This window comes from Ictidomys tridecemlineatus, chromosome 10 (genome assembly GCF_052094955.1).
Source record: "Ictidomys tridecemlineatus isolate mIctTri1 chromosome 10, mIctTri1.hap1, whole genome shotgun sequence".
In the NCBI taxonomy this organism is placed as follows: Eukaryota; Metazoa; Chordata; class Mammalia; order Rodentia; family Sciuridae; genus Ictidomys; species Ictidomys tridecemlineatus.
The window spans coordinates 2,757,053-2,784,576 of record NC_135486.1 but is presented as its reverse complement, the minus strand read 5'-3'; the positions used below and the strand labels follow the sequence as shown (position 1 = coordinate 2,784,576).

The 27,524-nt window shown below is 55.7% G+C and overlaps 1 protein-coding gene across 1 annotated transcript; it reads right to left on the bottom strand.

Annotated features, from left to right (window-relative positions):
* Positions 1 to 331: 331 nt before the first annotated feature.
* Positions 332 to 27,524, bottom strand: Styxl2 (serine/threonine/tyrosine interacting like 2). Its single transcript, XM_078022238.1, has 6 exons — positions 27,336 to 27,524; positions 26,581 to 26,705; positions 11,704 to 11,798; positions 8,657 to 8,888; positions 6,920 to 7,137; positions 332 to 3,574 (listed from the first exon to the last, which is right to left on the bottom strand). Exons 2-6 carry the CDS (start codon positions 26,688 to 26,690, stop codon positions 753 to 755), a joined length of 3,477 nt encoding a protein of 1,158 aa, XP_077878364.1. The 5' UTR covers positions 26,691 to 26,705; positions 27,336 to 27,524; the 3' UTR covers positions 332 to 752.

The window sequence follows — 27,524 nt, the reverse complement described above, 5'->3', positions numbered from 1 at the left end:
CTCCTTCGGGCTGGTTTTCTGTTCCTGTCATTCCAAGGGACCCTCTCTGTACCCCAGACCTTGCCGCTCACACACTAACCTCACTCTTTCCCTAGTTCCTTCTGTTGCTCCCGGGCGAGGTGGGGGTGGGTCCTGGAATGGCCTCTCAGCTGCCCTCCCTCCTGGACCACATCTTCCTTTATTATATAACAACGAGACGGTGGTGGCATTGCCTGGAGGCACAGATTTTGTGGAGCAAGGTGAGGCTGGCCCATAAAAACCCACCGTGACTTCTGAAATGAGTTTCCCCCAACATCTAAAGAGCTAAAGTGACCAGAGTGCAGAAGGAAGATTTCACAACAAACCAATTTAATGGAGATCCAAGATATTAAACAGAGCTGGGCATTGCTGACAGATTTCCTGGGACTTGTTATGAAACCACTTGAACAGAACCAAGTCCTGCCTTATGGCCTTCTGGATGTACACTGGACTCTCCAACAAACTGCAATTCCTTTCATGCTCTCCTCTCCAGTCCAGGACACACACTGTCGAACACATAAGCACCAAAGCACAGAGGGCCCTGCACGACAGAAAACGGCCCGAGCTGGCCCAGCATGGCTCCTCTCCTCCCACCCTGCACCCGGTGTCCTTCCACTCGGGCACTGCCACTCTGTCTGTTGGAGAGATCCTCTGCATCCTTGGCCCTTGAGGGGTGGTGGCAGGGTGTGCCTGAGCCCTGTGCTCCATTGAGCGGCAGGTGGCCCCGGCCCTGTTCAGTCCTCCCTCCTCCTCTGCAGCTTAGTCCTGGTCTCCTCTTGCCGGCGTCTCCAAGCAGCGATGATGGCTTCGTCGTCCATCTCCTCCTCTTCCTCTCTGTCTGTGCTTCTCCGATACTGGCTCCTCCGCCCAGAGGCAAACCTGCCCTCCTCTCTGTTTTCTGTCCTCTCTTTCTCGCCTTCCTCTTCAGACCTCATGAAGCTCTGGGTGAATTTCCTCTTGGCTCCGAACTCAGAGAAGTCCGACTTGGATGACTCTTCCACGTCCTCCCAGTCCCTGGGCCTAGCCCAGTCCCGGCGCCGTGGCTCTGGGGACTCTTCCCCTTCGGAGGGCTCAGGGGTCCGGCGGAAGAAGTAGGGCTCGGGGCTCTCCTCTCGGGAGCTGGAGGTCTCACTGAATGTGGACCTGGAGAACTTGTGGGTCTCTCTGCCCTCCCTGGTGGAGGACGAGGAGAAACGGGAAGTGCTCCTCACAGAGCTGCCGTCCGCCTCGTGGTAGGAGGAGGTGTCCTGCTCCTCTGACCGGGATTTGGAGAACTTGTAACTGCAGGATTTGGACTCGGTTTCCCGGTGCAGGGAAGATCTGTTGTACCTCTCCCTGGAGCTGCCAGACCAGTCACTCTGGGGAGGAGAGTCTTCCTCGGTCCTGAGGCCACTGAGCCACTTATTGATGCTGCTGTCCATCTCCTTGCCATTTCTGCTGCCTCTCCTAGAGTGGTCGGAGATCACCAGGGAGGAGGAGGCGTCCGTTTCAGGCTTTTGGGAGTTACTGCGGGAAGAGAGTCGGAAGCTCCCAATGGCGCTGTCTGTGTCCCCATCCCTATCACCGGCACCATCATCCTCTTCCTTGACCTTCTTCTTCTTGAACAGGGAGCTGCGTTTGTTGTCGGAGGCCAGCTTCTCCATTTTGTACTCAGACATCTTCTCCCTCAGCTCCATCTGCATCTCCCTCTCCTTGCGGCCGAGCTCCTTTAGGTCCACATCATCAGCAAAGAGGCTGTAGATGGGCTTGCTGGTCCCCCTCACCCTGCTCCCAGCCCCTTCGGCCCTGGAGCTCAGCGAGGTGCTGGAGGACAGCACGGACTGGGAGTCGGAGCTGGGCCTTGCCTGGCTCTGACCCAGCAGGCGGTCACCCAGAAGGGAGCTGCTCTGTCCACTGAGCATGGATATTTGGTCGTCCCCCAGGCAGCTGGTGGCTGGCCCTGCCCTCATGCTTGCCACGGACGGTGAGCGAGACAGCAGCAGCATTTCACCCTGCTTCTGAGCCAGGGTCTCACTGACCACGCTGGCAATCCAGTTCTGGATGCTGGCGATGGAAATGGTGTCTCCAGGCCCCACTGGCAGGCTGGGCAGGGGGGTGCTGGGGTTGGCGGCTGAGCATCCCCCAATGCTGCTGGCGGCCTGGGACAGGTGGGAGTGGTGGCTCTGGGCGCTCAGTACTGACCCTGTGTCCCCATTAGCACTGACGGAGCAGGCTGCAGAGCAGAAGGCGGACAGGGGGATGCTCCCGCTGGCCACGGAGCCGTCCACCTCCCAGCTGGCCGTGGACTGGCTCTCCTCCAGCGTCCGACGACTCCTCTCCAGCAGCTCCAGCCTCCGCTGTCTCTTCTTGGCCAGGACGGCGTCCTCCGCCTTGCCCAGCTCCATCACCTCCTCCTTGTTCTCGCTGCCCACCTTCTTCTGGTGCCTCAGCTTCCAGGCCTGGTAGGCCGTCAGGTTGACGTCCGGGGGGTTCCTCTCCGCGGGGGCGTCCTCGGGGCCCTGTGCCTCACCGCTGCCCTCTCCCGCCCCTAGGTCTTTCTTGTGAAATCCAAACTGGATTCTCTTGATCTTCCACCTCTCCAGGGCAGTGAGCTTGTCCTTGTTCCTGCTGCAGAAGTTGTAGAAGGAGCTGGCCTCGGAGCACACGCTCTGCTGGTCATCCTCGGGCACCGTGCTTCCAGCCTCCGAGCGCGCGTCCTCCTCCTCCCTCCTGCTCCTGGAGCGGAACTCCCGCGCGGCCTCCCTCTCGATCTCCAGCAGCCTCTCGTTCCACATGTCCCACGTGCTCTCGGTGGACACCGAGTCCGAGCGGCGCCGGGCGCCTGGGCTGGGGCCGCCGAGCTCCAGCTGCCGCAGGACGCGCGCCTCCCGGCTGAGCGCGCTCTGGCTCTCGGAGACGCTGCTCTGGCTCCGCGCGCGCCTGCGCCTCCGCGCGGACTTGCCTTCCTCCTCCTCGACCTCCTCGTCCTCCTCCTCCAGGGCCCACCGCTGGTGGCCCTGGGCGTGGTACCTCTCGTTCCGGCTCTGCCACTCCTGCACAATCCTCTCCACGCCCTGGTCCTCGAGCTCCTGCTCCTGCTCCTGGCTGGCCTGGCGCGAAGAGGCCGGCCCTGAACACTGTCCACCCCTGGCCGCGCTGCCCGCCGCGAGGCCCTGGCCCTTCTTCCACTCCTCGTACAGCTTCTCCTCCTCCTCCTCGTCAATGAGGGTGAGGGGCTCGGAGGCCTGGCTGGCCTTCCCCAGGGAGCAGCCGCTGAGGTGGCTGGTGGCCTCCTCCTCCTCCTCCACCGTCAGCTGCGCTTGCGCCCCGAGGGTGCCCCGGGCCTCCTGGCCCTCGCCGGCTCCCTCTGGGCCGCAGTCCTCCTCTCGCTCCTCCATCAGCTGTTCGTTGAGCTCCCGCAGCTGCCTCAGGAAGCCGTCGTTGGGATAGATGGCCCGCTTCCTGCGCACGGTCATCAAGGCCTCCAGGATGGCCATGTTGTGGAAGATCATCAGGTAGGCCGCCACCAGCACTGCCGACCGGCTGATGCCCATTTCGCTGCTGACCAGGACTTTCCCTGCAAATAGAACACACAGAGACGTGATGCCACCGTGCGGCTGCCCGGTCCTGCTTCTCTGAAGTGCTGTTCCGAGTGCTGGACCCAGTGCTTGGAGCTGGTGTTGATCATCGCCTGAGTCCCCGGATCAGAGCAGATGCCAGGGCGGAAGAGCACCCCCAGTCAGTCAGAGCTTGGGATTGCCCTGTACAGGGTCCTCATGCTGGCCACCACCAGCCTCTGCAGGATGCTTCCTGCGATTTGGAGCTCACTGGCTCATGGAGACAGGTGGACATGGCCCCCTTCATGTGGGATCACTCGAGTCTTGGAAGTTCTTTCCTATCTAGGGCCAAGCATAACAGTGCAACAGCAGCCAGCACTCCTATTCTGACATTCTGGATTCAAGAATGAATACGTCCATATGATCCCGACCTATGTGCAAAAATCCTCCAGAGGATCACTATCACATTCTTCCTGAACGGCATGGCCTTGGCGTCTACACGCCCCTCTAGTGCTGGCTTAGAGTGCAGACCAGACCCCTGGAGACCTTCTTCCTGGCCGTCACCGTCTGTCTGCCCACAGTCTTGGGGGACCTTTAGTGTCGGCTGAGAGCCCTGATTAGATGAGATGGGAGGCGAGTCTCCTTATTCTGTCTCTCTGCCAGCCAAGGCCATGCCCTCGTCACACAAGGGGTCAGAGATGAGATGGGCCCTGAGGCTCAGCGATGCTGCAGGTACCATTGCCAAGATCCGGTACCCACTGGGGGACACAGGACAGCAGAGTTCAGGGGTTCAGGCCACTGCTTACTGTGGGCTGCCTGCCCCTCCCACTCCAGCCCAGGGCTCCACGGTCCCTCCCTGGGTCATCTGGTAGGACCAAGGCCAACGCATTCCAGCACGTGACCACCCAGTCCTCCTCATAAGGGCTTCAGATCCCACTCAGACGAGCTGCAGGTTCCGTGTGTCTCTGGGCCTATTGTACCCTGGGGCCCCTCTGAGGAGCCCGGGTGGCCTGAGGGACTGCTGGTGGGTAGAAGCCCATGGCGATGGGCAGAGGCTGGTGATCGGCTAATGCCAAGCCTGTGTTTGCCACCCAGGGAAGCAAGGAAGGGTGGGACCAAGAGTGCCCTGCCTGTCCTTGCTCCTGGCCACTCGGTGCCACACTCCTGTGGTCTCTGGATCCTCCTGTGGCCTCCTATTGAAGGCCTCTGCTGCTGTGAAGGGTTTGGGTGGTTTTCTGTACCAGCAACCAAGGGCATCTTGATTGTTACATGGGCAAAGTCACCAGACTGCCGGGTCTCAGCTTCCAGGACAGTTAGATGTGGATAACAGCACTGTCCTGAGGGGTTGGGGGTGTCCCTTTCCACCCTCCTCCTTGTTAGCAGCTAGTGTCCAAGCATCTAAGAGCAGAGGAAGCCACAGGAAGAAGGCTCTAGGGTAGGGGCGTTCATGAGTGGGACCTACCCTACAGGCAGCAGCCAGAGTCAGGGCATGGCCCTCTGCTCCCGCTCAAGAGCGAGGCCCGAGGGACAGGAGAGTGTGGGAGACCAACTTTGTATGTGACTGAGTCACACTCCCGGCTGGGTGCTGAGGCACTCAGTCACAGAAATGTGGCAGAGCTTTCCCCACCCTACTTGGGTTCGAGGGTAGGTGCACGGGTGTGTCTTGCTACAGCCCCGTGGTGGAGCTACACTCACCTGTTCCTTTGTAATCTAACCCCTTGCCCTGTTTAGGATAGAATCTCCCATGGAAGTGCCTTGTGTGTGTCCCCTTCTCTTACTGAGCCCTTGGGTGTGGCCTACCCAGGTGTCAGTCAACCTGCTGACAGTGGACATCATGGAGATACTCAGCCCCCTGACCTGACCCCTTGCCTCATTTGAGTAGCTTCTCCTCAATAAAAGGGGTCAGCGCATGATCTCGCTCTCTCTCTCTTCCTGTGGACCCTTAAGGTCAGAGGAGCTGTCACTGCGACCCCAAAGAAAAAGGTATTTGGGTCTCTTGTCTCTTGCACAGCCCAGTCAGCCCAGTTCAACTGGAGTGACCTCTGAGCCTTTTAGTCGTAAGAACAGAAACCTGGCAGGAGAGGCCACCTCACCGGCAGACTGGGTGCACGCCTGCTGACACCAACGTGGGTGTTCAATGTGGGCTGGCCCCTCATGGACACAGCAAGGAGCTTCCTCCCGGAGCCGCAGCTCCTGCACCCAATGCAACATCCCCCCTCCGCCTCCCCACAGGCTCTCGTGGTGCCTTGGTGGCCCCCAAAATGAGTTGAAGACTCTTTTGCCCTGGATGCTGTGGGGACCTGCCACCCACCCTGTGTCTGACGCTCTTAGCTCCCTCTCCACAGGGAGGCTGGCCTTGCTCTCCAGGTCCAGTGGAAGGAGCAGGCCCCCTCCCACAGACCCTGGACAGATGCCAGCAACCCCAATGTATCCAAAGGCCCATGTTTTTAAAGTAGGAGATTTTTGAGCATTACGTGTGTGTGCGTGTGTGTATTTATGACACACACGTGACGTGTGTGCATGTCCCATTAGATGTGACCTATCTCTGATGTTGGTGGTGACAGGAAATGTCCTTCCCAGGAATGCCACATGGTTTATTACGATCATGGCATGACGTTCAGGCATTCACCAAGAGCTGGGTGTTGTGCTAAATACACCCCACCCTGATATGCATCAAAGATTTTTATCCCTCATGGCAACTTTATTTTTTTTTTTAATTTTTTTAGTATTTATTTTTTAGTTGGACACAACGTCTTTATTTTAGGGCCTGGCACGTGCTAGGCGAGTGCTCTCCCGCTGAGGCCCAGCCCAGCCCCTCATGACAACTTGAGAATCAGATGTTTTGATCTTTGTTCTGTGTTGAAGCAAACTGGAGCTCCCCGGGACAGGGAAACAGCCCAGTCCAGGTGGAAAAAGCCGAACGCATCCTGGACTGAGACCCTGCCCTCTGGCTGCCACTCTGTGGCCACTGTCCTGGCTCCAGCCTGTCCTCCAGGCTCTGCTGTGGCTACTCTAAGGTCACTTCCCCTGGGGACCAGGGCAGTAGCACTGGGTCAAAGAAGGACCTCCCAGATGGCCTCTCCAAGGAGCCGGTCAGCCCTGGGAGCCATCGCAGGACAGTCCCTGCCTTGCGCTTGTCACCACCCCACACCTCCCGCCCTCCCTGTCATCTCTCCTTGGCCAGCTTAAGCGAGTCCATCTGTTGCCTGGGTGCCACCACAGCACCCGCACACGAGGGGCCCCCAGGATTGCTCGTGGGGTCAGTGATCATCCTCCTTCCTCCACTTCCTAGAGAGCAGCCGTGTTGTCAGATCCCCCTTGCTTCTACCTGGGGGAGTCCACAGCCCGAGCAGCAGAGCCCTCACCTCTGTAGGTCAGCAGGGCCTCGTCCAGGAACTCCGCAGCCTTCCGGAAGTGCTGGGAGATGTCCACCTCGGGGAAGTCGTCCACCTCCACGCCCAGGTACTGGATCTCCAGCCCAGTGTAGAATTCAGGGCCAGTGTAGACACCGGTGCCGTGGGCAGCATTCAGGATGTGGGTGATGCCCAGCCTCTTCAGCCGCCCCTTGTTCACAGCCGCGCTCCTGCAGGGAGAGCCGGGCAGGTTGACCACCATGATGGGAGCCTGCGTCTGGGCCTGGAGACCCAGCAGGGTGAGTGCCTCCTCCTCTCCCCAGGAGGTCTGGGGCGTGCCATGGACACCTGTGTTTAAAGGGGCCTGACTTGGCTGCTGCACGAGAGAGGGAAGAGACGGAGCTGGATGGGCAGGGTCGGGGGAAGGAGATTGGGGTGCAAGGAATCTTTAGGGTGGTACAGGGTTCTCTAGTTGCGAATCCCCTACTTGGGAATGCACACTCACCCAAGCACACAGCTGGCAGACAAGACATTAGGTGTGTTGTGCACGGATGATACACACTGTATTGCCCAAATCCCCTCATATGCATCAGCTCGTTTTCCCCTTACACTAAACTCAAGGGCAACAATTTTAACTCCATTCAAAGATTCTAAAAATGAATAACTGCCCAAGACGGTGAAAGAAGAAAAAGATGGAACGAGAACCGTGTTTCTGAGCTCTTTGTGCTGCAGCTGAGTTTGAAGGGCTCAATTTGAGAGCCCTGAGCACAGGCCTGCCTGGGAAGGAGCAGGACAGTGAGCTGGGGCGGCTGGAGGTGCCTGGGGCCACAGGCCAAGTGCTTCTGGTGGTGAACACGCAGATTTGGTCCCTGCCCTGGGAACAGTCCCCAGGCACCCGTCACTACAGGAAGGAGTTTCAGACCTCATGTCCCCAGCTATCTCCTACTGCCCGCCCGGGCCCGGGTCCCTCTGTGCTTGTGGACACTTGGGTAATTACATTGGGAGCACATCCATTCAGCAGGCAGAGGATCAGCCAAAATCAGTGTCTTATGTTAACCTGCTGGTACCAATTATGCACTGGTAAGGCCTGGAGGGATAACACGTGGAATGTGGAAGTTGTCTTTGTTTTTGTTCTGGAAACCATTCATAAACTTTTAAAAAATAACATTTTTTCTGATTACGAAGACAATAAATGTCTTGGGAACTTGTAAAATTCATAACAAACCTAGACAGGAAGCTAAAGCCACTTGTAAAACCACTTCCCAGAGACTCCTACTGCTAACTTGTTGATGGAAAAGCGCGCGTGCGAGCACACACACACACACACACACACACACACACCCCTCTACCTATCTATGAGCATTCAGTATTCTTTTGTAACCCGGTTTCCCGCCCACTGTGTGGCACACACTTTCATGTGTTGGTGAGCACGCGTGCAGACCAGCACTGTGGACGGCTCCTGCCGTTCTGTCGGATGGCTGTTGTGGATGTCAGTGATGGTGGACATGGTGTCAGGAGTCTGTGTCAGGAAAGGAGGCCCAGAGGAGGCACCCACGGGGCACCCAAGGGAGCCTGGGCATCTGTTTGCGGGTTTGGGGAGTCTCTCCCCAGGCCAGGGCAGGGCACATGGTCAGGCAGCCTGGGGGGCTGGAGCTGTGAGGGCCGTGGGCGAAGCTGAAGGAATGTCACCTCTCCCAGGCACTAACAGGGGGAGACAAAGGTCACCACCACCACCATGGTCACACTCACTTCTCAGCTATGAAGACGTTGGGCCAGACCTCATCCACCTCGTTCCGAGGGGCCTCCTGGCGGTCCTGGACCAGGGCCCGCTGCAGGTCCAGCACGCAGGGGGTGTTGTAGAGGCTGGTGTCATCCATCTTCTCCCTGACACGGTTGTACAGGTCCTCCACCAGCAGCTGCTCAGCGGACTCCAGCATGCCCGGACACTCTGCGTCTGCTCTGAGCCCCCGAGGCTTGAGTTCTACGGGCAGCAGGTGGCATTTGCATTAGGGAGTGAGGACACCGCAGCCTTCCCTGTTCCTTGGAGGACTTGTACTGGCCAGCTCTCTTGGGACTGTGGGCATGAGCTGAATGCCAGGGGATCTGCAGGACGGACTGAGCAAGGCCCCAATGGCCCTCTGCACCAGCTAGACACTGGGGTCAGGGTCAGCTGCAGGTGGGCAAGGGTGATGGGAAGAAGCTGGGTTCCCTTACTCTCTCCTTGGTTTCTCTAACGCTGGCTGCTCACAGCTTAGACATGGTCCTTGAGAACTAGGGTCTATCTGAGTCACACTTAGGAGTCCTATGGTGCTCAGCACGAAGTGGATGCTCCGAGTTACTTTCCAAATGAATGGACCATGTTCTCCCTAACCTGGTTCGCTCTGCTGGTTGGACTCCCTTACCTGTGGAATGCAAATTACCCTGGGAAAGTAAAGCTTTCAGGAGTCAGGGATACAGCGCTACCTGAGTGTTCACTTTAACTATTTCAGTTAGTATTCGCTTCCCTGCACCAGAGCCTGAGCCCCTGGAGTCCCCAGCCGTCCTGACCCCAGACAGGTGAGTTTACCAATCTCAAACCAGGTTCAGTGTCTCTCTGACACCAGGTCAGAAAAGCTCAAATGCCAGACCAGCTCAGAGTCTGACTCGTCCCTCGGAGCCGACCTGATCTCCTGATAATATACCAGCTCACAAGTTAGCCCACGGGAGAGGGCCAGGGAGCAAGATGCTTTCCTTCCCTAGGGAGGCGGGAAGGAACAGGAGAGAGGAAAGCCTCTCTGGTAGCCAAATGTACTGGCGGAGAGAAGGAGAGAGGAGAGGCCTCCGATGGACACGGCCTCTGGCCTGCACCTCCTCCTCCCTGAGGGGCGGCCTCCTGCAGTGGTGGCTGTGGAAGAGGGACAGCCCTTCAGGGAAGGATCCGGCAGGTTTCTGAAGTGGGCTGCTGTTCCAGGACTGGAGTCCAGGGAGTCCGGCTGTGCCTGGGCCCTGGCGGAGGCTTCTGTGTGTCTGAAGTGAGGAGTACCGCCCCTTGCAGTTCCAGCAGGTCCCACTCTAAATGTTCTGTGATCTCTGTTTCAAAAGCAGGAAGGAGGCTGCCATGCCAGAGCTCTGTGTTGTTTAAAAATAGATGAAGCGTTCCTGTTTTCCCCACCGCTCAGATTTCTCTCCTGGCTCCCTGGGGTCTCCTACAGATATAAAAGCACAAGGAACGAGATCTCTTTGCTCTGCCGCCTGTAGTCGGAGCGCTCTCCGGGCTCAGTGGAAGACACAGCACCGTTCCTGAGCCTGGGAGCAGCAGTTGTTTTGATCTCCTTCCTTTTCGGTTTACAAACAAATGTCCCTCGCCTGGCCCTCCTGCTCTCCCTGGGCCTCTGGTTGGACAACATGGGATGTGCACTTCCCTCACCTTGGTTACGGTACACCCGCTGCCTGATCAATGTTCCTAATTATTCCTGTAATAATTGGCTTCCGAAGAAAGCCGCGGCCACACCCATCTCCTGGCCCTCCGGGAGGTGGCCAGCCCAGCTCTGCCCTCCTGATCCCTAGTGCTGGTAACATTTTAACCTGCCACCTGATACATTGTCCCTTCGCTGCGATACATTGTTTTTTCTTTCCTCTGAGTCCTTCAGGCACTAAGGCTGATGCAAGTTAGTTTTCATGCCCTAGAAAAGGGGAGAGAAGATAAGACCCGGAATAAAAAAGCCATTTCTCATCTTTTGCTTCAAACTAGACATTGAATGTCCACGGCATTCTGTAGACTTGAAAGTACAGCTTTCAAAGAGGAAAGGAGGTTTCTACAACTCCTCAAGCTGGACTGTAACTCATCAAGGCCTGGAGAGCGGCCCGCGGAGTGGAGCACAGGGCCGAGGTGACCCGGGCGGAGGTTAGGAACTCCCACACAGGAAGGAGGAAGAAGGCCCTGCCGTGCTGCGGTGTGCAGGGGAAATGCCGAGAGCGCCAGATCAAGGTGGAGGCACTGCCCAGGTCCAGGCCCGGCCTGGCGAGGAGCAGAGGGTTGGGAGGAGGTGGGGCCTCCCAGTGCCCGGGGCAGCCAGCCAGGTCACCCAGCCAGGGCACACCGGATTCTGGTTCTCCGTGAGGTGTGAGAGCTCCAGTGTCCTCCAGAGCCCTGGTGGGGACCCAAAGGGCCAGGGGTCCAAGAGAACCTGTGGTTAAGTGGACACGGGTGGTTGGCATGACCGAGGCCAGGGAAGGGACCGTGCCACCAGTGGCGGGAGCCAGATCAAGCCCAAGGGCCAGAGGGTGCTGCTTCAGCAGTGCTGCCTTGCGCTGCCCGCCTCCCCCGAGGCGTGGGGGCCCAGGAAAGCCACGGAGCGAAGTGAATGATGATCTGTCCAAAAGTGACCGGGAGGAAAAACCCCTCCCACTGGGATGAACGTCCTGGAGTGAAGCACAGTCTGCCGTCGGCTTCAAAAGGCAAAGGCACAGCGTGGACCGCGCTCCTGCTCCTTCCTGCCTGCTCCCACGAGCCCCTCAGTTGAAGACCACCCGAAGCTCGGAGGATGCAGACGTCCCTGGAGGATCCGTTTGGAGCCATTTGGGCTCTCAGGTTTGGCCTCTCCTATAAGCCACCTGCCCACAGCCTTGAAGTCAACCAAAATGGCTCAACAGGAGGCCGGGGGCAGCTTGGGGCTGCCTCCCCACAGCCAAGGAGAACTGCTGGCCTCCTCCCTCCCACAGGGTTGACAGTGGCTCTGGCAGCTCTGCCCTCTCACACTGCCCTCCTGAATGGACAGGCGGCGCTGGGGACCCCCGCCCAGGGCCCACCAGGTCACCTTCGCTGATGATCTGTTTGGCCGCCACGGCCGAGGAAAGGTGAATGGGCTCCATGAAGATGCTCTCCGTCTCCGCGTCCGAGACCATCGAGAACCTGAAAGAGGGGGACATGCAGGTGAGGCGACCCCGCGCAGCTCCGAGGGAGGCCGCTCTGGGCAGAGGCGCAGCTTGGACCTGGAATGAGCGCCAACGGGAACCGCGAGCTGCGGAGCAAAGGCGCTGGGCCCAGGAACTGCAGAACACGCACTGCCCACGGCCCTGTCCTGGAGCCCGGTGGAGGTTGCAGCCCTGCTGTGGGGGAGGAGTGCACCCGGGGCTGGGGGACCCACCCTGACGCCACCTCGCTCTCGTAGAGTCCAGCGGCTCTTTCCCGTCTTGTCCTCTGCGGTCAACACGGCAGGGTGACCTGTGGGGCCTTACAGGGGTCTGCTGGCTGGTGGGGCGGGGAGGCTGCGGCCATCCCCTCTGTTCCTGGGCCGTCTCCCAGCTCCTGAGGGGGTGGGTAATAATGAAGCCCTGCACAGGCCAAGTGAAATGCCAAGGGTCAGACTGAGCCCAGGGGTGCCCTCCAGTAACTTGGAGAAATGTCAAGGCTGTTTTCCAAAAAGAACTTCAGTGCAGGTACCAAAAGGGACCTCTGAGGAGCGTGGGGAGAGACAAGGTTAGGACCACCACAGGTCCCTGCGGACTCTTTCCTAGTGGGTTCTGCTTTCTACGTATTGGATGAGCTTTGGTGTGCATGTGTGTGTGTGTGTGTGTGTGTGTGTGTGTGTGTGTGTGTGTTGGGTTTCTTAGTCTTTCCTTTAGGACCAGAGAAGTGGGAAGATTTAGTGGATACCATTTCTGAGTGCCTTCTATGAATATAATTCTGACAAATCCCCCACAGAGTAGGTTTTACGATTCCCGCTTTACAGATAAAGAAACAGTGGGCAGGTCTTGGGTGAAAACACAGGGCAGTCCTGCTTCACGTCCTGCTGGAATCTCTTCACCACAACACACTGGCACCCTCAGGTCAGAACAGAGAAGTGAGACCACTTGCTCAGAAAGCAACCTGAGCCCCAAGGCCCCATAGAGATGCCAACACAGAAAAGTACTTTAGAATACTTGCTGAGAGTGTGGACGGGCTGATGAGTCAAGTTGAGTCCCAATAATTGAACAAAGCCAACCCAGGCTAAGATAAATTAGAATGGAGTTAAATTGAGCTCATCAGCAGAACAGCTGCCTTGAAGTGAGTGTGTGCAACACCAGGGTGCACCCTCGGGAGATGGCTGCGCCTGGCACCCGCAAGGCCAAGGAGAAAGAAAGGGCCCTTGCCAGAAGAGAGCAGTAGCCTGCAGTTGTCCCCAGGATGCGGCCACACCTGCCCCTGCAGCTGGAGGGACAGCACAACGTGACCTTATCATCCAAAGTAACCAAGACTGCGTGGTACTTGTTTAAAACCCAACACACAGACCAACGGAACAAAATGGAGAGCCTAGAAATAAATCCACACGGATAAATCTGCTGCCAACTGAATCTCAGTAAAGGAGCCAATAAACGCATGGGAGAAAGGACAGCCTCTTTAGTGTGAACGGGACTGCTTCCTCAGTCTCTTTCCAGAAAGTTCATATTTTTGGAACATAAAAACGCTGTCTATTTTTGTATGTTAATTTTGTATCCTGAATCCTCACTGAATGCATTTATCAGTTCTAATAGTTCAGGTGGGGTCTATAGGTTTTTCTAGGTGTAGAATCATGCCACCTGCAGACAGGGATCATTTGACTCCTTCCTACTTGTATTCTCCCATTTCTTGTTCTTGCCTACTGGCTCTACTCAGACCTCCAGCGCCATGCTGAATCCCAGTCATGGAAGTGGGTGCCCTTGTCTCCTTCCAGGTCTGTAGGAAATGCTCACAGCTTTTCTCTGCTCCAACGGCGATGTGTGGGTTTATCACATACAGCTTTTGTTCTGTTGAGGTTCGGTTCTCCTAGGCCTAATTCAGAGTTTTAATCATGAAGAGCTGTTGAATTTTATTAAATGCTTTTCTTCATCTATTGAGAAGAGCATTTGCATTCTGTCCTTCGTTCTTTTGCTGCGATGCATTCTATTTATTGACGAGTGCATGTCTGTCCCTCCTGGAATCCCTAGGACACACCACTCTTGACCACGTGCTGTTGGGTTCAGCTTGCTGGTGTTTCTGAGCACTTCTGCATCACATTCATCAGAGGTCTGTGCAGTTTGTGGCTCTGGCTGTGTCCTTGTCTGGTTTTGGTATCAGGGTGATGTTGGCCTGGGAAAAATGAGTTTGGAAGAGCTCCTCCCTTTCATTTTTTACAATAGTTTGGGAAGAACTGGTGTGAGTTTGGTAGAACTAAGCAATGAAACCACTCATCTCAGGCTTTTCTTTGTGGGGAGACTTTTCGTGACTGGGTCAGTATTATTCCTCATTATTAGTTCTGTTCAGGTTTTCTGTCTTCATGGTTCAATTGTAGTGGTTGTATTTGTCCAGAAATGTCCCCATTTCCTCTAGACTTCCCAATTTGTTAATGTACAGGTGCTCACAACAATCCCCGGCCACCCTCGTATTCCTGCGCTTCCCGATGTCTCGCCTCCTTTCTCATCCCTGGTTTTGTTTACTTGGTCTTCTCTCTTCTAGGAGAGTCTAACTGAAGGTTGGGCGATTTTATGTTTTTGACACAACTCTTCATTTTGTTACTCTTTTGTATTTTCTATCTCTGTTTTATTTATTTATACTCTTCACTTTGTTATTCCTTTCCTTCTATTAATTTTAAGTTTGATTTGTTCTTGCTTTTCTAGCTCCACGAGCTGCATCATCAGGTTTCTTATTTGAGTTTTTTTTAATATAGGTTCTTATTGCTCCCCTCTTAGTACAGCTTTCGTTGTGACCCACAGGTTTTAGTATATGTGTTTTCATTTTCATTTGTTTCAATAATTCTTTCTCTGAGCTTCTTTGATGACCTATTGTTTACTCAATGGCACGTTGTCTAGTTTCCATGAATTTGAACAGTTTCTGAAGTTCTCTTGTTGATTTCTGGTTCAGTCCTCTGGTCAGCGAAGGTAACTGAAGGCTTGGTTGGATTGGTGGCCTGGGCTGCCGAGCCGTCGGGTCTGCCCTAGAAGCGCTCCCTGTGCCGACGGGAAGTGCATCCACTGCTGTGGATGATAATGCCCTGGGAAGGTCTCTTAGTCCATTTGCTCCTGTGTTTTGTGTTGGATTTTAGTACTGATGAAAGGGAGTGTTGAAGTTCTGTACTGGAGCCCAGCTCTCCCTCTGGACCTAATGACATTTGCTTTATGAAATTGGGTGCCTCAGCATTACGTGCTTGCACATTGACAATTCTTATTCCTCTCCTTGAATTGATCTCTTAGGTGTTGTGTGGTTTCCTTTTCTCTTTTTCCACTATTGGACTTGGAGTCTGGAGTGATCGTAGTGGGTCTTGCTCTTGGGTTCCATTTTGGAGGTGTGCCTCTCCCATTCCTTCCCTCCCACTCTCTGGTCTTTACTGGTGAAGTGGCTTTCTCTAGGCAGCCTGGGGTCAGGTCTTTTTTAGAATTCATCCAAGCAGTCTGTCTGTTAATTGAAGAATTCCGCCATCTGCATTGCAGGCGACTGTCGATGGGTAAAGATTCACTCCTGTTGTTGGTTAATTTTCCTTGGGAGGTTTTGAATTTCCTTCCTTCCTTCCTCTCTCTCTCTTAGGGGTTTTCTGTGTTGATAAGGTTTGGTTCTTTTTCTCCTGTTCATCTGCTTTCCTGGTGGGTTTTGCACTTTGGTAGCTTCGTGTGGTAGGGGTCTTCCTAGATGTCAGACTCCCTTCAGCATCTTTCACAGGTCAGTCCGGAGGCGACAGATTCCCTCCGTTTGGGCTTGTCTTAGAAAGTCCCAATTCCTCTTCTTTCTAAAGTCTGGCTGCTCTGGAGGTTGGCAGATTTTTTTTTTCAGAACTTCGAATATTTCACCCCGTTTCCTCTAGGCCTGTGTGTTTTCTGCTGAGAAACCTGCTGTTAGTCTAATGGTGGTTCTCTAATGTGACCGGAAGCTCTTCTTTGCTGTTTTCAGAGTTCCCTGCATGTCCAGATCTTCCCACAATTTGGGAAGATTTTTTATCTCACTGACTGTTTCCCTGCCTTTCCCCTTCTCTTTCAGAACATCCTTAATTCTAATATTTGTATGAAAGTGTCCTGTAAGTCTCAAAGTGCCCCCACTTTTATTTATTTACTTATGTGACTCTTTGAGTTTAGGAGTCCCTGATTGGCTTGGTCTCCTCTGTAGCCGAGGGCCTCGCTGTGGCCCTGTCTGGCTCCCTGGGTCTTCCGTTCCAGGTGGCTGTTAGCTTCTTCTCTGCGACCTCTCTCTGCCGGATTTCTCATGTATGTTGGAGATTGTTTCCCAGTGTTGTCGAGCTGTCTGTCTGTCTGTCTGTGTCCTCTGGTGTCTCACTGAGCTTCCTTAGAACAACTCTGTTGAATTTGTACTCAAGTGTCTCAGGGATCCCCGCACCCCCCTGCAGTGTCTGCTGCTGGAGTTAGTGTCCTGTGCAGCTGCCATGTCACCCGCTTCTCTGCACTTCCTGTGACCTGTGTGGATGTCTGCACCTGGGGTGGGTCTGTTATCTCTGCCAGCTGTACAGTGGGTTTCACAGTAAAAGGCGGTCCTGGAGCAGTGTGTGGGGTCAGTAGGCAGGCTTCCTCAGTCTCTGGCTAGCTTCTTCAGCTGTCATTGATGGCATGGTGTCCTTGATTGACATGGTGCCTGTGGCAGCAGGGTTGGAGACCCTATCCATTGCTGCAGGCCACACAGGGCGGCACATACAGCAGTGGGGTGGGTGTCCTCTTCACGTCCACCCCAGTGCGCTCAGGCAGATACAGGGCAACAGTGGTGTGGTGGTCAGCCTTTGGGGGCCGTGTGGGCGTGAGGCCTGGAGTGAGCCTGGGCAGGATGCGCGCCAGTCTCTGCAGGCCGTGCAGGGTGGTGGGGCTGCTCCCCCAAGCCCTGGCAGGTGTGGTGCAGCCTGCATGCAGTGGGTGCCTACATGGTGCAGAGTGACCTGTCAGTCTCTGGAGCCTATGTGGAGTGAGCCACTCCAGCGTGGTGGTGGGGGGTGAGGTACAACTTGCATGAAGGTGGGGCAGGGTGCCTGGGTGGCTGGCGCGTACCTGTAAGTCTCTGGTGGCTACATGCAGGTGGCAATGTGCCTGTGTGATGGGGTGCGGCACACGCAGCACATGCCTGGCAGGCCCTACACACTGTGTGTAAGTCAGGCCATGGCCACAGGCCAGGACGGCACAGCAGAGGGTGGGCAGGACCACGAGGGTGCAGGATTGCCCAGCAGGGGAACCCAAGGTAGCCCTGGTGCCAGGTGGACGGCTGCAGGCCTCCCCGTGTACTTCTTCCCCATTATGAAAGGACTTTCTTTGGTTCAAACTGATCCTGACTGGGACAAGGGGTGGCCTCTGCAGCACTTTGTCCCCTCTTCCCTAAGCCATCTGCAGTCTCCACGTTCCGCAGCACCCCGTTCTGTCCATGCTGTGTGCAGAGTTCTCCCTGAACTTTTCAGCCAGAGGGTAGCTGTTCGCTCTCGGATTGTCACTCTTTTGGGGGAGGTGGCTCACCCAGACCTCACACAGCCATCTCCGTCTCCCTGAGCTCGGGTTCCCTGCCTGGCTCTTGGCACGGTCCCTGAAGTCCACTCCCAGCCCATGCAGGGCGAGGGCTGGCCTCCCTGCCACAGTCAGCCCTGTGGGAAGCCTCTCAGGCAGAGCCCCGCGTTTCCGACCACCTGATGCCTGTGAAACAGAGACAAGCCGCCCAGTGAAGTCCCGTCCAAATTCCCGATCCACAAAACGGAGAAAAATAAGTAGATGATTTTCAGTCACTAAGTTTTGGGATTGTTCATTAAGTCCCAGTAAATCAAGGGAGCGTTGTTACTCCTGGGGCTATGCTGTGAGCTCTGGGCAGGAGCAGGGCGTTGTCCTGCCTGAGAGTGACAGAGTCAGAGAGCCTGACCAAGGCCGGCCGGCCAGTCTGCTGGGGCTGGGAGTAGCCACAAGCCCATGCCAACATGGCGAGCAGAGCCTGCTCTGGACTGCTCCAAAGAGCCACGCCCCACAGGGCCGTCAGCATCTCAAGTTTTGTACTATTGTGAGTCATATTTCCATATTAAGGGATTTTTAAATTTCAGGTATTAACATTGCTTACATTACTATTAATAAAATATGAGTCCTTGCATGTGCTAAGGGTCAGCATCATGTGAATTGAGGTTTGGGGCAAAACAAAGCAACACCGATCCACCCTGAGAATCTTGGGGCTGCACTAGGACTGAGGCTTTGAAGAGCCGCTCCTCTCTCTCCCCCTCTCCCCCTGGGCAGCCTCCTTTGTTCCTCTGTGGGCCTCCAGGGCCCTGCATTCCAAAAAGGATTTCTCAGATGTGTGAGCAGTGTTCCGAGCACTGACACAGACTGGAAAGAGGCCCCACCTGTCAGGTGTGCAGAACAGCCCCACAGGGGGCTCTGCAGGGCGGGGGTGCTGCCCGGATCCTGGCTTGGCATCATCCACTCCCTCTCCCTAAACACACCGACCTCAGAGTGTGAAGATTTTGCTTTAGGTGAAAATCCTCAGGACTGAGATATTTTGCAAAATATACCTGAACTCTGAGGCTATGGGTTGATAGGGGAGAATTTGAAATTAAAATTTGAAAACAGAAATGACTGAGAAACATTTCCCTTCTCGTGAGTGTAAAGACGAAACTTCTCAAATCTGAGAAAGCACACGAGAACTCTACCCAGGACGATTTTAGAAGTTGGCAGATTTGTCGTTGAGAAATGGGGATGGAGAAGAGTAAGTGGGTCTCCCCCCAGCCCTGCTGCGTCTCCGTCCTGGGCTGCTCCAGGTGAGCGAGTCAGTGCCACAAGGGAAGACGTCAGCCTACTCGTCATAAGTTGTCCAGCCCCGACACCGTTTGTTAAGTCTGATAAAGAGGGCTGTGTCCGTCGGACCCAGAGGACCCTGTTTTCTGCAGAGAAGCAGGATGGCAGAGAAAGAACGAGGAAGGAGCAGCCCGAGAAGCTGTGCCCGGTGGGGGGTGTTGGCAAGCCTGGTGAAATGGCAGCCCTAGGGGTCGAGACCTACGGCCACACCTGTGTCCCAGCCACACACCTGAGACGGACACTCGGGCGATGGGAAGGCCGCAGGGGCCGCTGTTCAAGCAGATGGGAGGGGAAGAGGACCTAGGATGGAGACATGCCTCCTCGCAGGATGGGGGCAGCAGCTAAACACCCACAGGTAAGTCTGCAGGGGAGCAGGACGGACTCCCAACCCAGGCAGGACCCGGGAAGCCCTCCTCATGCCTGTGCTTCTCAGAACGGCAGGCTGGACCCAGTCCTGCATCAACAGACGGGGCCACTGTCTGGGAAAGGAAGAACGAAGGGAGGGAGGAGGGAGGGAGGAAAGAGAGAGGGAGGACAGTACCACTCACGGGAGGGATGAGTAGAGCTCGGACACACACTCCAAGAGGCCTGTCCTCCTGCAGAGTACAGCCAGCAGAGCTGGGAAGCCCCTGCTTTCAGCCACTTGCCAGGCTGCGCAGAAACAGAATGGAGTGGACTGGGGTCCTTCCCAGATGCCCAACCACCAATCGCTCCCAGTCCAGCAGGCCCTGGGACCCGAGTGGAGACCAAGGCCCGAGAAGGGGCATCTTTCCTGACTTGGCTTTTGTGAGCTCAGGTTTTTGAGCACCTTCTAATCTCCAAGTGTGCAGGACTTCAGAGGAAGTGACCACACACAGGCAAAGCTCAGGCACTATGGAAGGAACGGAGTCAGTAACTAGAGAAAAATGATTTTTAGCAGGCAGTTTCCAGCTCACTCCGTGAACAGGACGAGGTGGAGAAATCTTCATGGAAAGAAATGTAAGAGAAAGGGGAGGCCCAGGGAAGCAGTGCAGACACCCTGAAATCACGCTTCCTTCCCCCACTCCACCACGGCAGCTGGACACTGGGAAGGACAGCCGCACAGTCAGGAGCTTCCTGGAGGTCGAGGGGGACATGCTGTCCAGGAGGAGCCCGGCCAGATCACCAGGGAGGGCTACAGTCTGGGGATCCAAAGCAAGGGCTGGGTGTTGATTTAAAAGGCACAAAGGGACACAGAAAAAGAATTCTTCAGATCAGAAACAAGAGAAGGAGAGTGAAATCCCTGTCCCTGATTTAGGAAGGAGGAGGAGCCTGGTCATCACCAAGGAGGCGGCTGCAGACAGAGCTGGTTGGCACAGAAGCATGCCATGCTCAGGCTGCCTCTGGCTGGGTAGCTGGGCAGGCCCGCTGCAGGTGACAGGCAAGGGACAGCCCTGCCAAGTCACCCCACGGGGCAGAGGGGTTTGCATTGAGTGTTAACTCACACTCACCTGGGGAAACTGCCTGGCCAGGAGGTGGAAAACTAGCTGCAGGACTGGACTCCCAGAGCCTCGCTCAGGCAAACGTGAAGCCTGACAGTCCAGCCACTGACCACGCGCTTGCCCAGGTTGTCATTCACCCTAGGACGAGATTTACAGAGGAGGCTTGAGACGTTAAGACCCCGGTCAGGACGGCAAGCAGGCCTCATCCCTGACTGATCTACAGCTATTTGGAGACCTGGTGAAGTCTCAGGGCCGCTCCCCTTCCACGGGAAGGCGGACGTCAGCTCTCCTGTGACTGGGGCTAGGGCTGCGGGGGGTGAATGGTGTCTCTCCACAGCAGTGCATCTCCGGGGCCAAAGTTTTTAAAAGGATCACGGCTGATGTGATGAGGCTAAAACCCTGAGATGAGGTCACCCTAGGTTTGGGTGGGCTCCAAAGTCAAGTGTCCTTTTAAGAGAAGGGAGAAGACAGAGCAGGTGGGGACAGAGACTGGAATGTGGCCCACAGCCAACGTACGCTGGGAGGAGAGGGAGGCCTCTCCCCTGGGGCCTTGAGGGGGCATGTGGCTCTGCTGATACTTTGACTGAGCTGCTGCCCTCCCAGACAGTGACACAGTGAACTTCTGCTGCTTTTAAGCAAGGTGGTTTGTGGCTCTGTGCTAATCAGCCCTGGGCCACGAGAAGGAGAGCCATCCGTCTGCAGGCCAAGCGCTTGCTGCCTTGGTGCGACCTGAGTTTACAAGGACCCGAGCCCCTAGCTAAAGCGATAGAGCAAGCGGACGGGATTTCAGGCACCTGCCAACCACAGGGAGCACTCTTGGGGGCGGCACAGTAGAAGAAGTGGCCCTGCGTTGCTGAGAAGACAGTATTCGCTTTGGCAGAATGAGAGAAACGCGACGTATTAACTGGCGCTCGTGGGACTCGGGTTGAGTCCTGAGAGTGACTGATAGTCAGAGAGCCTTCGTGGGAGGGAAAAGGGACAGAACCACCATCTGTCGAATACCTAACGTGCCTCTCGACAGGCGCATGGTTTAATCTCTGCACTGGGTAGAGCGAGTATTCTGAGGCCATGATTCAATCAGCTACATGCGCTCTGGTGGCCAGGAGCAGATCTGACCTCAGTCTTGGTCTCAGTTCCACCAGGAAGTTCCCCGCACACCACGCTGCCTCCTCCAGGAGGGCTTCACTGATTGTTCTAGGACTGTTTCTCAAAGTGAATTACACTTGAGGTAAATTGATATACAAACCACACTGATTTTAAATGTACCGCCGTTGAGTTTTGACACACATATTTACCTGTGACACACCACCAAATCCAGGTTGTGACTTATCTGTCAACCCACGGTGCTATCTCGTGCCTCTGTTCCCCTTTCCCTGCCTGCCTGGTGTCCCCCAGGTGACTGTGACCTGCTGTCTGTCGCTGGAGAGATCAGCTTCATTTTCTAGCATTTTACGTGAACAGAGCCCTGTAGCATGGCCTTCTCTGCTGTGCTCACGGGCACGGCCACTTTAGGGTACCCCTGGGGCTGAAGCAGCACTGCACCCTTTGACAGCTCTGCTGTCTTTCCATGTGGACAGATGCCACAGTGTGCCCAGCCGTTCCCTGGCTGATGGACATCTGGGTTGTGCCCAGTTTCTGGGCAATTGTAGATACGGCTGCTATGCACCTCCTTGCACAAGTCCCTCTGTGAGGCCTTCACGTCTCTAACTTTGTGAGACGCTGACAGTTTGTAAAACAGTGGCACCATCTTATCTTCCCACCGGCAAGAAGAGACTATTTCAGCTACTCCACATTCTCAGCCTTCTTAATCTTCAATCATATTTTCATACTCTAATTAATATAAAATGGCAATTTGTTGTGGCTTTAATTTGGATTTCTCCAATGACTAAGGATTTTGAGCATCTTTTTCTTATGGTTGTTTACTATCCACATGTCTTCTTCACTCAAGAATGTGTTCAAAATTTTGTCTATTTTTAAATTGGGTTGTTTTCTTATTAGGTCTTGACATCTGATTTAAAAAAAAAAACATCTGGAATAAAAATTCGTTATCAGATACTTACAAATATTTTCTCCCTCTGAGGGTTGTCTTTTCATTTCAAACTCTGGAAATCCACCCACAAGGGGCCCGTTTGGCTGGCCTCTGTGTAATGGAGGGGGCCTCATCTACTCCAGCTCAGAAGCCTGTGCAGGACCCCCGAGGGTAATCCCAGCGACTCAGGAGGCTGAGGCAGGAAGACGGCAGGTTCCAGGCCAGCCTGAGCAACATGGTGAGCCACTGTCTCAAAATGAAAACCCAAACGTCCTGGGGATGTAGCTCAGTGGTAGGAAACGATGAATTAAAACAGCCCCTGCAGCTGTGACATTTATCCTAGGATTCCATGATGACATTGTGGGGAGATGCTCAGCAAGTGTCCTCAGATCTTCCCTGAAGTGACTGCTGGAAGGCTTAGTGCCCAGTGCCACTGGGACATCCCCATTAGCCAGTGCTCCTGTCCCAGGGCAGGGGAACTGTGTGGAGCCAGGCGATTGGCAGACTGCTCTCCTGCCCCGCCCCCCCACTCCTGCCCCGCCCCCACATGACTCCTCCCCCGGGACTCCTCCCCCCCCCCCCAGCAGTGCACTCCCCGGTCCTTCCCCACCAATGCTCCCGGGAGCTAGTCTCACCAGGGACAGGCCGCTCATCACATGCATGTTCCCGGGGAATTACTCAAGAATCTATGCCACTGTATTTATCTTTCCACGGCCATGGGCAGCCCGTCCTGCTGTTGGACACCCACATCCTTGGCGAGGGCACGAGGCATGACTCCTGGTCAGTGCATGCCGGAGCAGCCTGCTGGGCCAGTCCTCAGCTTCAGTAGGAACTGTGAAAACCGGGGTCCAAGCCCCTGTCACCGGCAACGGCTGGGGGTCCTATAGCCTCCAGTGCTAGAGTGGCTGTGGTCACTCTTCAGTCTTCGGTATGCTGGTGGCGTAGAGTGGTTCTGATTGGTGATTCACTGTTAATCTTTTTTTCCTGTTTTTATTGATTTCCACCTTGGTTTTCCCATGGTCAGAGAAGTCTGTGGATCTATGCATTGCCAGTATATGATCCATTTTGGTAAATACTCCACACCTGTGATCAGAGCCTGTCCCCTGCAGTTGCTGGGCACACTCTATCCGTGCCGGCCAGGCTAGATTCTTTATTGTTTGTTCAGACTTTCTGTATTTTCCTCGGGATGGGCGCTCACAGTGTTGCCCAGGCTGGCTGGGCTTGTGACCCCTCACAGGTGTTCACCGCTCTTCTATATTCTTAGTGATTTTTAAAAATACATATTTGACAAAGCTGAAGACTGATTTTCTCCTGAGTCTGCTGGTTTTTGCTGTGTGAATCCTGAGGATGTCATTAGGTCACAGATATCTAAAACGATGCTCTTCCATCCCTGTGCAGGGTCCCTCTCTGTGTCCAGGGACGCTGGCCCTAACATCTGCTCTCGGTGCCGCCTCGCTGGCTGGCCTTCTGCTGGTGATTACAGTGGGGGCAGCTTGGGTTTTCCACTGGCCACAGAGTGCCCATCCCACTCTCTCTTCTGTGACCCTGGCACCTCCTCCGACAGGTAGACAGGGGGAGTCTGTGGTCCTCCCCTTGGACCATGCGGACCCTGTGGTGGTGGAGCACAGCAGAAGTGCCACTGTGTGACTGCTGAGTCTAGACCACACATAGCCGATGCCCTGTGGCCCGTTCTTTCGGACGCAGCCCTTGGATCAGCAATGTGCTCTGAGGAAGCCCAGAGTGACCGCCACGGAAAGGCCGTCCTCAGGATTCGGGCCAACAGCCCTGGTGAGCCATAACACAAACTGCCCATCGTCCAGAGAGGCCTCTGTGGTCCCAGCCCCCAGCTCTTGAGTCACCCCCAGCCTAAAGTCACCCTTGAGATCTTCCCATTTGAGGTCTCACAACCTACAGCAGACACTAGCTGGCCAGTGTGCCTTGTCCAGGGGCCTCATGGTGAGTGTGGAGGACGGCTGTTCTGTATCACTGAACCGTGAAGTCAAAAGGGACTGAAACCCTGCAGCATAAGTTTCCCACTCTCCACGATCTTTGTGTCCCTTTATTTTTGAGGCATAACTCTTATAAATGGTAGGTAGGTTTTTATAGAAAAATGGAGCCAGACCATCTTCGGCTGTTAATTGGAGTCTTCAGTCTATCCAAGTGTAAGGTCATGCCTGATGTATCTGGGTTTAAATCTACTTCCCATCTTCTCCTTATTCTTTGTCCTGCTCTTTCTGCGTTCTTCTCCTCTTTCTCTTTCCTTCTTTGATTGTGTTCTACTGCGTGTCTTCCCTGACTAGGGATATGACAGGTTGCACCTGCTGCAAACCTTTCAGCAGTCACACTGGAAATCGCCAAGTGCACTCTGGATGTTCACCCACATCTACTGCTTCAAGTGCCTTTCAAGATAACTGTCAGTAACCGACCAGGAAGAAAGGGCTGAGACCTGTATCCAGACACACCTCTGGGCGTGCTCCTGACACACGGAGTTCTCTGGCCTGCAGTCAGACACCTATTCAGTTTTGGAAGCGATCATGTTTTCAAAGAAACCATGTGCTTTAAAAAGGCCTCAGGTGGCACAAGCCTTAAAGCAGCTCCGAGCCCTAGACTTCCACAGGCCGCTCTGCCTGCAGGAAGACCTGCCCTCCCACCCACTTCAGCTGGGTCCCTGGAGGATAATGGACCAGGAAATGGAGCTGTGGTCAAAGAGAACGACGGGCAGAAGTCCCCCAGAGAGCCACATCGGGCTGAACCTAGGAGATGCCCACCAATCACGTGACAGCTGGTCTCCCACTCCTTTGATAGGATGGGAGATTTCTTAGCAGTTATAGGTTGGACCATGGGTGCTAGGCTCAGGCCTTTGAAGGGGACAAGCAGCAGCCCTACCTGGGAATTGGGCTGTCCCTCTTGGGGGCCAGGGAGTGTCCTGTGAGTGGAGGAGCAACACAGACCAGCTTCCCAGAGGGGAGGGGTGCTATGGCAGAGCAAAGACCACTGTGAATCAGTGAACTCCTTCCCTCCTGTTCCTGGGCCACGGACCTTATTTCCCATCCCCCCTTACAAAAGACAAAACAAAACAACAACAACAAAATGTGGCCTCATGGAATTTGGAGTTTGGTGGATGGAATATGCCGAGAAGGGACGTGGCCTTCTTCAGACCTGGCCCATAAAAGCCACCCGGGATAGTCTCTGTGGTCTCCCATCTTGCGATGTGGGTGGGCACAGTGACCTTAGATTCCTTGCTTCAAAACAGCGGCCCACAAGGCAGAAGGAGCTCCGTGCCTGGCTCTCTTGGGCTCCTGATTTGGAACTTATTGGAGTGAGAAGGAGACACCCTTGACTAGGAAGGCTGGCATGAGCCAGGGACACAGAGTCTCACCCCAGCCACACAGCTGCTCCACCCTGTGGGGCCCGAGAGGGCGGGGAGGCTCCGAGACCCTCCATGCTGACGGGAACCTGGTGCTGAATTAAAGGAGCCGTCTGCAAGCTCCATTTGGCAAAGAGCCTTGGCCAGGGAGTGGTGAGCACCTGCCCTGCTCCGGCTCTCTCCAGCAGGGAGGCCTCTGGAACCCCAGGACGCAGGGACCAGCAAGACCCAGGCGGGCTGAGGAGCCCGCGGCAGGCAAGTCAGAGACACTCCGACGCCGCCACCTGGAGGTGCTCTAGTGGGCCTTTCCTTCCCCTTTCAGAGACAAGAAGACACGGGCTCCAGAATCTAGTGGACTGTCACTCTGACTTGGTGTCAGAGCTGCGATCGGGGCTTAGCTCTGCTGTCATTCATGGCAGAAGGGGATGGACAGGCGCACACACTACTATTTGAGCAGGCGACGAAGCACAGCATTTCTTTAGCCTCATGGTTTTTCTTAAACATTCATGCAAATTTGTCCTTCTACACCATCACATCTCCTCCATGCTTTCAGTGGAAAAGAAAGCTTTGAGTCACTGTCACAGAGCCAGGCGGCCTTGCCAGGAAGACGCGTGTTTATCAGCTTGGCGCCCTGCCACTCGGCCCCCGGCACGCTTATCTCCAGTTTGAGAGGTTCCTCACGGAGGCAGAGCTATTTTCGTGTGGGCCTCTGCCCCTCCTGATCCCTTCTCCCACCACCCTCAGCCCCAGCCCCACCACCCTCCCCCAGCCCCACCCACTGAGTCCACCTGCAGGGCAGACCTGCCAGATCCCTACCCACCTGCCCGGTCTGGGCCTGCAGGGCCCCTTTGGGAAGCCTCCGCTGGCCCTTCAAAGGCCACTTGTCCCTTCCCCTGCCCACTCCCCCTGTGCCCTAGAGGGTGCTATTTGGACCCACATCCACACTGCCGTCAGCTGGCTCGTGTGTTTGCCTCCTTCTCAAAGGAGGTCACACGGAGCCCTCGATGTTGGCGACTGCCCCAGCTCAGGGGCTGGCCCCGTGCTCCCGGCCCCACTCCTCTCGCTGTGCCCTGGCCCCTCCCTGACCACTTACTGGCTGGGGGAGGGACTGCGGAGGTAGTGGGCCTGCACCGCCCGCACGGTGGCTCCGTCCTCCTCATCTGGGACCACCTGCTCTTCCTCTGGGTCCCCACCAGACGCCATGTCAGCCACCAGCTCCTGCCAGGCAGGGGAAAAGGTGGTTAGAACCAGGTTCCCAGGCTTGGGGGCGGGAGTGCCAGAAATGTCACCTTGGTGGGACTGGGAATGGGAACTGCCTGCTGATACCCAGGGATAAAGCCGGCGTGGACAACTCCATCAGGTCTCCAGAGAGTGCCCGGGCCGTGTTCACAGCCACCTGCAGACCTGGTGCTGAAGAAGGGCGGCTGGGCCCCTTCCACAGGGCCAGCCGGGCAGTGAGGGGAACCGACTCCACCGTAACTGTAGCCACAGGCCCAGGGACAGTCAAATCCCCAGACGAGATGTTCTGTTGAATGGTAGGGTGCTCCGCGTGGGCCATGGCGCCAGCCCCTCCACACACACACACACACACACACACACTCACACACACACTCACACACGGGCTGGCGCACACACCTGTTGCCTGCTTGGGGAGAGGCGGGACCAGCCTCCACCAGGGAGCCTTCTAAGGCGGCAGGAGTCTGGGCCTTGGCGGAGGGGCCCTCCCACAGCCTCCGAGACACTCCAAGGCCAGAAGGTGGCCCCAGCATGGCGGCTGGCCCCCGACGTGTGGGCAGAGCCGCTGCCCCTTGTTGAGCCAGGTTCATCAGAACAGGGAGGAGCACTCACCACCAGCCGGCCTGGGTGTCCACACCAAGGGCCGAGGACCCAGAAGGAATGTCCAGAAACAGCGTCCAGTGAGAGAGACGGAGCCCTCTCCTCTCGTGGGCGACTTCTCTGAGGAGCAAGACAGCTGTTAGAGGAAACCTTAGCCGCCCTCTAAATTTAGCCTCTGGCCCCGCTGCAGGGCTCTGTGAG